At 31.3% G+C, this 15,492-nt stretch overlaps 1 protein-coding gene across 1 annotated transcript; it reads left to right on the forward strand.

The window, feature by feature from the left end:
* On the forward strand, positions 5,281–8,820 carry LOC109362067 (mitochondrial phosphate carrier protein 3, mitochondrial-like). Its single transcript, XM_019607639.1, has 6 exons — positions 5,281–5,651; positions 6,269–6,630; positions 7,372–7,415; positions 7,634–7,848; positions 8,110–8,234; positions 8,515–8,820. Exons 1-6 carry the CDS (start codon positions 5,373–5,375, stop codon positions 8,552–8,554), a joined length of 1,065 nt encoding a protein of 354 aa, XP_019463184.1. The 5' UTR covers positions 5,281–5,372; the 3' UTR covers positions 8,555–8,820.

Here is a 15,492-nt window from a genome sequence, read left to right on the forward strand (position 1 = left end):
CCTGAAAAGGCTTGTGAGGTGTGTCTGGTTGGAAAACAACCCAGAAACTCATTCAAATCAGAACTGGACATGAGATCCAAGTCAGTGTTAGAGGTTGTGCATTCAGATGTTTGTGGCCCCTTTGAAACTCCTCAACTGGCTGGAAATAGATACTTCATAATATTTGTGGATGAATTCAGTAGAATTATATGGCTAGATGTGTTGAAGGCCAAAAGCAATGCATTTGAATCATTCCTGAATTTTAAAGCAGCTGCTGAAAAGAAGAGTGGAAAGAAATTGAAGGTACTAAAAATAGATGAAGGAGGGGAATTTACTTCAAATGAATTTGAAGCCTACTGCAAAAAAAAGGAAATCAGCCATGAAATAATAACACCTTACATCCCTCAACATAATGGCCTCGCAGAAAGAAGAAATAGGACCATTATGGACATGGCTAGAAGTCTCATCAAGGATAAGGATTTACCACAAAAACTATGGGCTGAAGCTGTATCAATTTCACTATAAATCTTGAATAGGTGTCCAACAAAAAGGCTTGAAGGTATAGTACCACTTGAAGTATGGTCAGGAAGAAAACCACCAGTAGGATACCTAAAAATATTTGGATCACTTGCCTTTAGACATGTGCCCGACCAGAAGAGAACCAAGCTCCAAGATAAAAGTCAAGCAATGATTCTAGTAGGGTATCATGTAACTGGTGCACACAAACTATATGATCCAACTAGAGAAAAGATGTTGATTAGTAAGGATGTTCTAGTGCTTGAAAATGAAAGATGGGATTGGAGTCAAATGCAAACAAGTCTAAAGAGAATTGTTCCTAATATGATTAATGATGGAGCAAACATAGAAAATCTAGCAAACTCAGAAAATCTAAATGATGGGTCCATTGAAACAAGTGAACCTACTCAAGCTGAAAACATCTCAACACAAAAATCTTAGAGACTCAGGTTAAGACCTATCAGATTCAGTGAGTACGAAGTTCATACAGATGATCAATTCAATGATGAAGGTGATCTAGTTTACTTGACATTAATGGCAGAAGCAATACCAATTAATAACTCTGAGGCACTACAACAGAAGGAGTGAAAAGATGCAATGATTGATGAAATCAAGTCAATTGAGAAGAATGAGACTTGGACTCTGGTTGAACTGCCAAGTGACAAGCATCAAATAGGAGTAAAGTGGATATTCAAGCAAAAACTCAATCCTGATGGATCAGTTTCAAGACACAAAGCAAGATTGGTTGCAAATGGCTTCTTACAAAGACAAGGTCTAGACTACAAAGAGGTATTTTCCCCTATTGCTAGAATATAAACTATAAGGCTAGTTGTTGTTATTTCTGGTGCAAGGAATTGGCCACTATTCCAACTAGATGTTAAATCAGCATTCCTCCATGGCTCATTGATTGAAGAAGTGTATGTTCAACAACCACCATGATTCATCATAAAAGGCAAGGAACACCTGGTCTTTAAAATGAAGAAGGCCATGTATGGATTGAAACAAACCCCAAGGGCTTGGAACAGAAGAATGGACTCATTCATGTTCAAACTCAAATTTCAGAAATACAAGGTTGAACATGGAATGTGTGTCAAGGAAGAAAGGCATGGCGAGTTACTGATTATCTGCCTATACGTGGATGACTTACTAGTAATTGGATCAAACATGGAAATCATTCAAGAATTTAAGAGGATTATGAAAGCTGAATTCGAAATGACTGACTTGGGTAAGCTAAACTATTTCCTGGGCATGAAATTCACCTACACTACAACAAAGATTCTGATGCACTAGAAAAAGTATGCAAAAGAAATCCTAAAGAAGTACAATATGGAGTCTTGCAATTCAGCAGCTAGCCATGTTGAAGTCAATCTGAAACTATCAAATGATGAAGAAGGTGATCCTGCCAATGAGACACTATTCAAACAAATAGTGGGATCATTGAGGTTCCTATGCAATAGTAGACCAAACTTGTCCTTTGGGGTTGGCCTTATAAGTAGATTCATGTGCAAACCAAAGAAAAGCCATATGCTAACTGCGAAAAGGATACTAAGGTATGTGCAAGGAACAACAAGTTATGGAATTCTATTTCCTATTGGTGAACTAAATTCAGAGTTGGAATTGGTGGGATTTGCTGATTCTGATTATGGTGGTGACTTGGTTGAGAGAAAGAGCACCTCATGTCACCTATTCTTACTCAATCAAGCTCATATTTACTGGCGCACAAAGAAACAAGAAGTAATTGCACTCTCAAGATGTGAAGCAGAATACATATCAGGTTGTTATGTTGCTTGTTAGGCTATGTGGTTGCAGGAATTATTGAAGAAAGTAAATGTCGAAGTGACTCAGTCACTGCAGTTGAAGATAGATAATATTTCAGCAATAAATCTATCTAAAAATCCAGTAAGCCACGGGAAAAGCAAACACATAGAGGTGAGGTTCCATTTCCTAAGGGATTTAGTGAACAAAGGGAAGATTGAAGTGGTATATTGCAAAACAGAGATGCACATGGCAGATGGTTTCACCAAAGCACTAAAGGCATAAATATTTCTGAATTTGAGGAAGAAAATAGGTGTAGAATCTCTCCAATACTTGACTTAAGGGAAGATATTGAAATAGATGCATAATTCAAGTATTAGAGTGTATCTAATCAAGTTTGTTATAACTTACTATAAATAGTAGTTCAGTTTGTTATAGTTAGTTGGTAGTTGAACTACTTTACTATAAAAAGAAATGATGTATTCTTTGATTCTATGAATAAGAACACTGAATTCTCTCATAAACTCTCTTCTTCTCTTTCTCTACTTTCTGTTTTCTTCAACAATCTCCAACATGTTGTACATCTTGGTTACAAAGACTATTTTCCTTTTCCAAGCAATATAAGTCTAAGTGTCTAACGCAACAAATAGAGAGGTCGATTGTCATTATAGATGTGTAATGAGATATAATTAATGTGATTTGTATTTGAATTATATTATTTTGTTTTTAAAACATTATAAATCAAAATGTTACAAACTATGCTAAAGTTAAAAAGTTGAGTTTATTCTATGGTTAAGATTACATTGGATCCCATATTATATAAGGTCAAGGTTCAACCATTAAGAATAACATTTTTTAAGAGGGCGATCTACATAGTGAAATGAGACTAGAATACCCTTAAGCTTTGTTTGGGAGTTAGGAGGGAAATGAAAGGAGAGGGATGAGAGGGTAAAGAGGGGGGAGGAAAGGAAGGAGAAGGGAGGGCAAATCCAACTAAACCCCTCTATTGTTTGGGAGTGTGGAATTTAGACAGGAGGAGATGGAGGGTTAATATAATACAAAAATACTATTTTATCCCTCTTCCTCCTTTAAAAAATTAATAGTATGTTATATATTATATGTTATAGAATAATATTAGTAAGGGTAGTTAGGTAATTTGGCTTATTTTCCTCCAAAAACACCCGAATTTGGGGGAACTAGGTATTTTGGCATTTGGAGGGTTTGAGAGGGTTTGAAAAATCCTTCAAAACCCCCCTCTCCTCCACTAAACTCCCAAACAAGGAAATCTCTCTCCTAAAACCTCTCATTCCTTCCCTCCCCTCCAAAATGGTACTGCCAAACACACCCTTAGTAAACACCAAATATATTATTATCCAACATATACCCACTATGCTCCTTTTTATAGAACTTTTGTTTTGGGTAGTTTCACATTAATTAAGGAATTTAATTAATGATATATATACTATAATATATTATAAATTTATAAATATAAATATTATTATGTGAAATATATAATTCAATTATCAAAATGATTTAATAGTTAATCATGTTATAAACAATTGTCAAGTTCAAGGTTTGAATCCATGTGTGATTTTGAAAATAAGGAATTTTTCATGTTAAAAACCGATTTTGATTGATACAATTTTATCAGTATTTTTCAGTTTTGACCAATATTTTCTATATTTTAACTAGTTTAATTGTATTTCTGATATAACTATCATATTGTGCTGTTATAAGATTAGTTTATCAGTTTACTAATTTAATGATTAATATTATTTAATTTTAAATAATTATATATAATTTCTGAAAGTTCCAATTCATTAATAATAGATTCATTTAATTCTCTTCATATCAATTAATTATTGGATTTCTCTTTCTAATCAACTAATACAGTGCACATAGGTAATATAAAAAGAATGAAAACTAAAACATAAAAAAGCTTTAAAAAAAATCGGAGGTAACATTAAACTAACATTTTATCACGTGGAATTGAAGGAATGACATTTTATGTTGTCGATAAAGTAATTAAGGAAAAATGTTTTTCGATTTGTACTAAAAAAGTTCGAAGAAGATTAAAATGTTTTTTATTTAAAAATTGAACGTGTGATCTAGTGTCCCTATAGGCAAGTAATGAGATATAATTAATTTGATTGGTATTTGAATTATATTATTTTTATGTTTTTAATTAAAGTTTTGTAATCATAATATTACAAAATATGCTCCAGTTGAAATGTGATTTCAGATTTTCAAACACATATTACATAACTCTATATATATAGAGATTTTAATTTTATATATCCTTCAATGCCTAACCTGGTTTGGAGGCCTATATGGATAAAAAAAATATACACTAATAATGTATAAGTTTTATATAATGACATTTTATTATCATTCATGATTCGTATTTAATCATTATTTGTTATACAAAAAAATTATTTCAAGTGAATGATAATTGATATAATAATTATGTGTAAATATTTAGACTCATAATGCATAGATAATATATTCAGTTAAGAATCAACAACATTTTAATTATAAAGATTAAATTTATCAACAACATTAATCCCAATGATTAAAGTATATTTTGTTAAATAATATACAATATCCATAATGCGTATCCAATGGTCATAAAAGAGAAACATTCCTAACTAGAATTAGAATATACCACCTAAATTCCTATTTATTTGATGTCTTTGAAGATTTTTTTTGTATTTTTATATACATGTTATATTTAAAAGTTCAATAATATATTAGTTACTATGGGGAGGAAGTTAATCGTTTATACAAAAATAAAAAATAAAAAAAAATAAATTTATCGTAAATTAACACATTTATTTGTTAAAAGGTAGATAACAGAAAAGAGTAAATAAATAACAAAATATTGGTGAAGATTGGAGAATGTTAACTAAGTCAAAGACTAACGAAAATCATGGACATTTTCACATCCCTCTTCTCTTTTTCATTCTTTCTCTCAATTCATAGCCACAAACCCTCCCATTTCTTCTCACTCAACATTAACCATTCTACTTTCTTACTTTTATTCACACACATAAACATATTACACACACAAAAATAACAACAACAACAAGAACATTTGTTGTGATTTGTTGTGAATTCACTCAATGGCTCCCTCAGACCAATACTCTCTTGTCCCTTCATTCTTATACTCATCAAAAGCACTGTCCCATTTGGATACTACTTCCATCAACAACACCAATCATGTGTTACCATCATCATCAAATGATAGGAATAAGAATCCTATGATGATTCCTGCACCTAAGGAGAGTATTCCCTTGTTTTCTCCTACTTACTATGCTGCATGTTCTTTTGGTGGCATTTTTAGCTGTGGCCTTACACACATGGCTGTTACTCCCCTTGATCTTGTCAAGTGCAACATGCAGGTTGTAATTCTTTTCTTTCTAGTGTAAGGTATTCAAGTAATGTTATTTGTGCAAATAAAATTTCATGACTCACCTATTTTTTTTTCATCTTTTATTTATACATGCATCTAAATGGTTCTACATAAAATATTTCTCTAATTTTTATACACTTACACTTTTGGATTACACAATATCACCTAGATGTGATAGGTGCAGGCTATGAAAGTGCATCAAGTTTTTTCCATTCAACTATACTGTGTGCCTAGTTGTCTATCATATTGCATTCACTTTTCTATGAATGGTGTTTGAATCATTATTATTTTGATTGTCCACCATTTATATTTTCAACATTATGCAATATGTAGCATCAAGTTGAATCAAAAGTTTTTGTTTTTTCAATTCTCTATTGCACCAAGGATACGTAGAAGCAAGATAAACCGATGAATTTGGTTCTTAGAACGTAACATTCCTTTCCCTTCCCCACCCTTTTGGCCTTTTTACCACTTAAAGGATCAGCCTGATTTCTTCGGGCCAGGAAATGTAGTTTTTAACTGCAATCATGATAATGTGAATAACTAGGAGATATGGTATATATGAGCAAATAGTGCATAGAAAATAATATATGCTGCTATTTTCAGATTGACCCTAAAAAGTACAAGAGCATCACATCAGGGTTTGGAGTTTTATTGAAGGAGCAGGGAGCTAAAGGATTCTTTAGAGGATGGGTTCCAACTTTGCTTGGTTACAGTGCTCAAGGAGCATGCAAGTTTGGATTTTATGAGTTTTTCAAGAAATACTACTCAGATCTTGCAGGAGCAGAGAATGCAGTGAAGTACAAAACCTTCATATATCTAGCTGGTTCAGCTTCAGCAGAAGTGATTGCTGATATTGCCCTATGCCCTATGGAGGCTGTCAAAGTTCGTGTGCAAACTCAGCCTGGTTTTGCTCGAGGTTTGGCTGATGGCTTCCCCAAGTTTGTGAAGGCTGAGGGTGCTGGCGGGTACCATTTTCTCTCTTAACTCCTTTACTATCGAGAAAATGATGTATACATTGATAGTGTATTAGTTTTTATACATTATCACTTCATCATCACCATTCAAATATGTAATGTGACTATGTATAAATCTTTTGACACTAACGATGCATTGATATTATCATGTATAAGCTATAGAGACATAGTATAGATGAGGCAATGCATTCGATTTCTCTTTATTTTTGGAACCTCCTTAATGCTCAATTTTCTGGTTTCAATTACTATTTTGTGGATCAGGTGTTGCATCCTTCTATCTGTCTCCTAATCTCTTATTTATTTTATTGAAGTATTTTGCTGGTCAAAAAAAATTCTGCTGGTCATGTATCAGTAATTTAAGATTTTTAAACCTCTCCTAATTCAAAAATTTGTACACATTTACATTGATCACCATCACGTTACATCTAATAACATCTAACATCTACACAAGTTCCACTATCTCATTACAATTTGTCCTATATTGTTCTTTGGGAGTACATGTTTTGTCTCAAAAAATGTGTAATATTTTATTATTAAATTTTAAACTTAAATATATATTTTCTAACGGAAATATCACATGGAGTGACACACTCTTTTGATACTTTTATGGGTACCTACACTCTCATTCTGTCACATAATTAGCAAATGACAGAATGAGAGATTTAAGGAGTGAAGTGATGTATAAAAATCATATTTCCTCCAAATTTGATCAGAATTTGATTTTATGTTCAGGTTGTATAAAGGACTCGTTCCTCTTTGGGGCCGCCAGATTCCATGTAAGTTTCAACACTTCCATATTTATGCTCAATTACATGTATGGTTGGTTATCACATGAATAGTCTAAAACCTTATTAGCACCATAGAAAATGTAAGTTGTCATTCTATCCACGGATTATTGTCTTCAAAGGTACCCTTTTTTATTCTTAATCTAGTTACTATGTATATACCTACATTGAGTTCAAAATTACATCTTAACTTTTGGTTTTTATATCAGATACAATGATGAAATTTGCATCCTTTGAGACTATTGTGGAGATGATATACAAATATGCCATTCCAACCCCTAAAGATCAGTGCAGCAAAAATAAGCAGCTTGGAGTGAGTTTTGCAGCAGGATATGCAGCTGGTGTACTATGTGCAATTGTCTCACACCCTGCTGATAATCTTGTTTCTTTTCTCAACAATGCCAAGGGAGCCACTGTTGGTGATGTCAGTACATATATACATACATACAAACAAATATTAAATAATATGCTGTTACGACCGTAATATTATTGTTTTTGTAGTCTTTGCAACGATATCATGGTCACAATTTCAGCCTCATTGACTACATTTTCTCGTAATTCTCCACAATATTTGTGTTGCGACCACATCCTTCTATGTGACCACAATATATAACAATTGTAAATTTGTAACCAAATATAATACTCACCCACATTCTTTTGAGCTTCTTCATTGTTGCATTTGTAGGCTGTGAAGAAGATTGGGTTACTTGGTCTTTTCACTCGTGGCCTTCCACTACGTATAGTTATGATTGGAACACTAACTGGAGCCCAGTGGGGACTCTATGATTCTTTCAAAGTATATGTAGGACTGTAAGTAGCTCCTTCTGTCTCCTTGTTTCATCATTTTCTCCTGTTAAATATAACGTTGATGTAGGAGTCATAAAGTGGTCTGATAGTGAAGAGGGTGGTCGTAAGGAATGGAGTGCAGGATGTTGTGGGTTCGAGTCCCACCATCAACAAAAAATGAAGTTATAAAGTGGTTAGATGATAGGGTGTAGGAGGTTGAGGGTGGAGTCTCACCCACAACAAAATACTAACATACTAACAGATTAAAAAAATATATATATAACGTTGATGTTTGTTCTTTCAGGCCTACAACTGGTGGAAGTGCTCCTGCACCAACCAAGTAAAAACCACACAGACATACATGCTTATTATGACTATTTGGAACTTGGAACAGATTTTGTTTTTACATAGAAATAATGTTAGGATGCATGATAATGATTATTCAGTATTATGATGAGTGTAATTCAGATTTTCTCTTAGTTTTTTTCTTCAATTGGTATTTGATAATGCTAGCTCGGTCCTTAACTGGTGAAATACAATATAGTTTGCATTGGCTAGCTCTTTCCCACTATTTCCAAACAAGCAATATTAATTATATGGTGTCCCTCAAGAAACAGTTTCTACATTTAAGTCTTGCTACGTTTTTTTCTCTTGTGGGTAAACATAATAGGAAGAACAAGTTGTGAACTAGACAAAAGGAGTGTAAAAATTGCTTTGACGTTTTGTAATCTGACCATATTAGTGCAATGCAAAAACTCACTATACCATATTTACTCAAAAATCAGTACATGAAGCAAAGATTCTTAATCACCGATAAAAGTAACAACAGATGATATTAATACATGTATAATAAAATCAAATGTGTAAGGTGTATACATACATAAAAAAGAAATAACTTAATACTAGACATGGCAAAACAGCCCGGTCAGTTTAGCCCGTGCCCATAAATGTCCGTAATAATTTAAGCGGATGCGGGCATATTTGCTTTTGGCTTAGTGAACAAAATTCAATGTCCTGCAAGTTTTAAAATGGGCTAATAAGCTTGGGGATGGCCCACAGACACCGTTGAATAATTTAAAAAATTAAATAATAAATAAAATAAAGTAGTTGAAGATAAAAAATTAACAAAAACTTTGATATTTTATATGAAGTTGATCAAATCACATTATATTACAATTTTTTAGGAATTAAAAATCACATTACATCATAATTTATTTGAAATTTTCACAATTCTTCTTTTAATTATGTTTATGAGTTGTTCGCGGGCCGCCCGCATTACCCAATATGCCCACGGGTTTGGTGGGCAAAACGGGCAGAGTGAAACGGGCAAATGGACAAAATTTGCATGCTCTATCCACAAATATATACAAGAGTTAGGCGCCCATCATCTCACATAACACTCCCAAAATCTCTTTATTTATATAATTAAATTTGATATGAAAATAGTAAGTAATTTATATATAAGTTATGTATAATATATGATAATAGGGGTTTCTAATGTATGCTTAAGAGCACATTGGTACATATATCCAAGGCCCAAGGGGTTGGTGTTTGAGTTGCTATTGTCCAATGATGACTATTTAAATAGTAATAATAAGATATGTAATATAGTTTATTAATAATATAATAATGTCTAATAGCTATTAGATATAACATATTTTTATCGGGGAACAATTCATAAAATAGATATCAAACTATACCTAAATTTTGTCCTATATTATATTGGTTTTGTTAAATATTTTTTATGGACAATGGTTAAAAAAGTATTTTTGGAAAGTCATATATATTTAGTAAAACTAAAGAGTTGTGTTAACCTCCATGGGCTGAGAATAAGAGTTTAGATTAAGGTTAGCATATATAGGAAACTAAATCCATTAACTTTTTTAATAATATAATTTGTCATTCCCCAAGACAATGTTAATTTTTTTACTTCTTATGGTTAACATTTTCCTTCAGTAATTTGAGACATTAACTTCTTAGTATTTTCATTATTTTTTTGAAGCCAATTAATGACTCCTATCATATAATGTGGCTGATAATGTTGTTTTTTTGTTATGTTTTTGTAAGTCAAAATTTTATTAAATAAGAACTAAATTACAAACGGAAAATATAATATACAAACAGGAGATGGAAGGAAGCATCAAACTCCCTTCCAACTAAACAAACCTAACAATAAAATTCAAAAATAAAATCGGATTAGAACCTCGTTCAAATTACGACATATGTGCTCCTTTATGTCTGTCTTTCATCCATAGCTAGGATTTCAACCTAATGTTATCCATGAGCTCTTCATTAAACATCATTTTATTGTTAAAAACGATATCATTTCAACCTGATCAAAGAGATCAAGTCATCTAAATCATAGAGCAAACACCTTTCATTAAACTACCCTTAATTGACAAATAATGTTATAAATAATGAGACGGTTGAAGGTAACATAATCACAATGTGATATAAATACACACACTAAAAATCTAAATAAATAAATTAAACTCTAAATTAAATTTAAAAAAAACAATACATTCATCATGCATGCATGTCTCGTGGTGCATTTAACTTCTTCGTTCAAGATGATGATAAGGTCTGTTCTAATGGGCAGCATTCACATTCTTCTTCTATTGTCTTCAAGTGGATGCGTAATGAATGCAAATTTAAATTTTGGAACCCTATCACTTTAATGCACCAGCTCACATATGACTCACCAAATTGGCTACCACTTCCTAAGCCTGTTAGGCATGAATATTGATAACTACTATAGCTATCCAAGACAATCCAATATTGTCTCTATTTCTTTAAAAATCATATATTTTTAAAATTGTTTTTTATAAGTGTTGATTGTTTTGAAATTTAAGTAAGTATTAATTACTCATTTATCAATTATACATTTACATTCATTTATTTATAGCTATGTGCTTGATGTTATATGTAGTCAGTCTTAAAGTCTAGATTAAATATGAAAATTGTGTCAAAAGTTGATAATAAACATACCAAATTGTCGAAATCTCTATATCATGAATCGGTTAAGTGATATTGTTAGGTCATTGCTCAAAAGCAACACTACATATTACCCGCCTACACTTCAATAGAACAAGAGTCGCTAAATCGCTACCTAAATGTTGTAAAAAATAAGCAGCAATTCCCGAATTTGTGTGAACGAGTGCAGGTAAAAAAGTCAATCTAGGATATGATCTAAATATGGAGTACATGCATTCTTATAAGTAATTTGATGGAAATAGTATACACAATAATTAGGAGGAAGACAAGTTTTATGTGCCTACAAGAAACTGGTGAGAATGTGGGAGAATTAGATATATCAGGTTTTAAGTTATGGTACATGGGTAACACTAGATTGAGAAATGGGATGTGAATAATTGGACATATGGAAAGGAAGAAAAATATGGAGGAATACAAAGAATAGGATATATTATCATATACTAGTATACTAAAGTTTATAACAAAGAAAAACACTTTCAATAAGACTAGTACTTTTGTGCACCCTAGCCCCTAGGTATAGTAACACTAGACGAATATCACAAAATAAAATTTTTAGGAGGTGTTAATCAATTAATACCTTTACAAGAAATGTTTTTACTCATATGAAATCTCAATGAATATGTGGAGATGGATACTAAAGTATATGAAGTTTTGATGAGGTCTATGACATGTAAATATTGATGTGGGCTATTCTACACTTTAAATGCAACCAGAATTTAATAGATCCAAATTCTATACTTACTAATAATACTTGTCACAATTGGTAGATAACTGATTTTCTTAAATTCAACCTCTATTGTTTTTATTGCTAAGAACAAAATCCACTTGAATAGTATCAATCATACATAGATATCTATATGGTTTTGCCATAAATAGTATTTGCAGCAAACACTAACATATATGTAGGTACCGACGCCATATAATACATACAGATTCATATAACCTATGGTCTATTCAGAATTAAATTGGTGCACAATATATACATAATACATATATAATCCACCCAACCCATTTATCACATGTGTTAGATTCGCCGGTATCGCAAGATTTGATTACTCACTGTGTCTTCTTTGGTACGGTGGCCGGTGGAATGAAAGTGACCTACTCTATTTTTTGGTTATGGCAGCAGCACCCACCACCTGGTACTGAATCAGGATCTTCTGTCCCGAAATCTTCCCGTCCTCATGTCCCAAGCCAATTATATCTTACTAAATCACATAAAAATGTTATGCTATATTATTTTAATTTTCTTTTCTAATATGTGTCAAATTTCCATTGGATTGGGACACAATGGAACATAAAAAAGTGAGACAGCTGATCCTTGCTACCAGTTACCCATTTAATTTGAATCTCACTCAGGTTTTTGTTATGTGTGAACTAAGAACAAATTTATTATTAGATCAGAAGGGGAAAAATAATATTTTTGTTAATTGCAAATCAATAATAGAGTTTATGGCATGACATTTAACATTAAGCTTCGGTTCTATTGGATTGACTCCATTTATTTATTAAGAGGTGAGGTGAGGGTGATTATTCAATTATAAAACAAAATATGATTTTTATTTATTATATATATGAATCAAAATTCTCTCGTACTGATTAGGAGAATACTATGAAGAAATAAAAGAAAAAGTTATATACAATTACATATATATTCATTTTTACTCTTTATTCCAGTATTTAAGATGATCGTGACTATTATAATATATTTTATGATTGTAAGTATTATTTGTATGTTTGCACATAATGTAGATTAAATAAATAGGCTATCCATGCCATATGAGTCAAAGTCATTGCACCAATTATATATTCATCACGCCTAGCTAGACGATACTATTATAAAAGTGGTGATTTAACAGTTCAGAAGCAAAGATTGTGAGCATTTAAAATGTGACTAAAATGAATAAACCAGATCGATAGTGATGTTGTGTGGCCCAAAAATTAATTAAATAGTGAGTAACCTTCTTTTGTGAATAATCATGGTAATATTATTATGTACTCAAATTGTTTTGAAAATAACCTTATCAACGGGGTTATATTATGTAAATTGCTTTTATTTTCATTTTTAATAAATAAAAAGAAAAACTCAAATTTCTCTCTTCTTTACCTAAATTCTTTCATATTAGTTAAGTTCTCTCTCCATCAAATCTATGTTGTGGTGGACATGGATTTTTTTGGTGAACATGACAAGGAGGATTAACAACCAAATGCAATTAAATTGAATCGGACATAACAAATACAGCTAAGATAAGAAAAAACAAATTGATGGTGGTCATTGTTTAAATAATAGAACTGAAGCTATGACAAAATATTATCCATCATTATTTATTATTTGCATAAAAAACAAAAAATGATATGCCAAATTCACGAAGAACACGAAGATGGGAAATGGGAGAGAAGGATTGGGTTACAAAGAGGGGAGAGGAATAAAAGTTTTTGATTTCTATAAAGAAAATCAATTTGCTGATATATAATCCGATCATAAAAATGATTTTAACAAAATAAGAATATTTACTTTTGTGAAGAAATTTGATATATAGTAGTTTCTTATTTTTTTTAGTTTTATATAACAACAATTTCAATATGTACAACATTTTTTATGACTCCCCAGTAGGTTAAAAAGTGTTAGAATAAGGCACATTGAATATAAGGGATAACACTTTTAAATAATTTGTATGAAAATATTAATTTAAATATATATTATATTTATACATTAAGATAAAAAATTATATATAACAATTATAAAACATTTAAAAGTATATGTATTATTATAATATACATATTGTTGGTACAACAGATATATATGTTTACATTATGTATATATGTTTATATGTGTCTATATATACTAGAGTTAGTTAATGGACCTAAAAATTCAAACTGTGTTTGATTTAAGTTCAATTCTTTTAATTAATGAGTTTAATTTATTACTCAATTCAACTCATTTATTCATGAATTAAGATTATTAAATTAAATAATAAATTAAGTTTTAAATATATTTTGAATTGATTTGGTTTACTGTTAGTCTCTCATCCGTCCCTAAATATTGATCGGGTCAATTTTTGAACCAGAACTCATCCCTAATTAAGATGTAACGCGTGAAGGACGAATCCAAAACAAGACGAGTCAAGATAAGGACAGTTCCGAGTTGGAAAATGACAAACGTAGATTTTATCTCAAATCTTTAAGCATGCATAATCAAAATTATCACAATCTATATATAAACTCAACTAAAATCTGCATCCCACATATATCAGTATATAAGCTACAAACTGTAAGTTGCATCTTTCAAATTACAAACTATCATAATCACGTGACTGAAAATTATAGAAGATATTGAAAATTTCAAAACAATTTAAACTATCAAGTGTCACCATAAACTAAAGTGTTTTTGTAAATGTTAAAAAAGACATAAGAACTGAAATGACAACAACATGTCAATACTCAATAGTACACGCAAAAGTGAATTCAATAACTAGCTATTATCTCAAACATGAAACTTAAATTGAAGTTCACACAAAGTGCACAAAAACTAAAAATTAATTGGTTTTTATCAATCAATATTCATAGGCTTATAGGTATTTGAGTTATGTGTGTTGAACATAATGGGTATTGATAGATACTTATTTACCTATTCTTAATATATAACTATACGGGATGGGTCGGATGACCTGAACATAGACCTGAACCCATCCTTTTTTTAGGATGAGTTTGTCCCTTTCAATTGTATCTGTCATTTTTTATTTATTTGGATGTGTCAGACCCATCCGAAAGTTATCAGGTTATGACATGTCCACGGGTTGAGTCGGGTCTTGCTCTCACCCTAATTTTAACAAACAACAATATTTTTAATATGCTATCCAGGACATCATTAAAGAGTTGATACATACCATTGTTTATATATATATATATATATATATATATATATATGTATGTATGTATATAGAGAGGAAAAAGTGGCACTTTTACAAGAATTGACATTCAAAAGCTTGCATTTATTTTATCTCATCTAAAGGAATGATATTATTTTTAAGGGACGGGTCGGGTGACCCAAACATAGACATGAACCTATTCATTTTTGAGGATGAGTCTATCTCTTTTAATTGTGTCTATCATTTTTTATTTATTTGGACGTGTCAGACTCGTCCAAAAGTTATCAGGTTATGACATGTTCATGGGTCGAGTCGAGTCTTGCTCACCCCTAATTTTAACAGACAACAATATTTTAATATGCTATCCAGGACATTCATCAAAGAGTTGATACATACCAATACCATTATATATATATATA

This window comes from Lupinus angustifolius, chromosome LG01 (genome assembly GCF_001865875.1).
Source record: "Lupinus angustifolius cultivar Tanjil chromosome LG01, LupAngTanjil_v1.0, whole genome shotgun sequence".
In the NCBI taxonomy this organism is placed as follows: domain Eukaryota; kingdom Viridiplantae; phylum Streptophyta; class Magnoliopsida; order Fabales; family Fabaceae; genus Lupinus; species Lupinus angustifolius.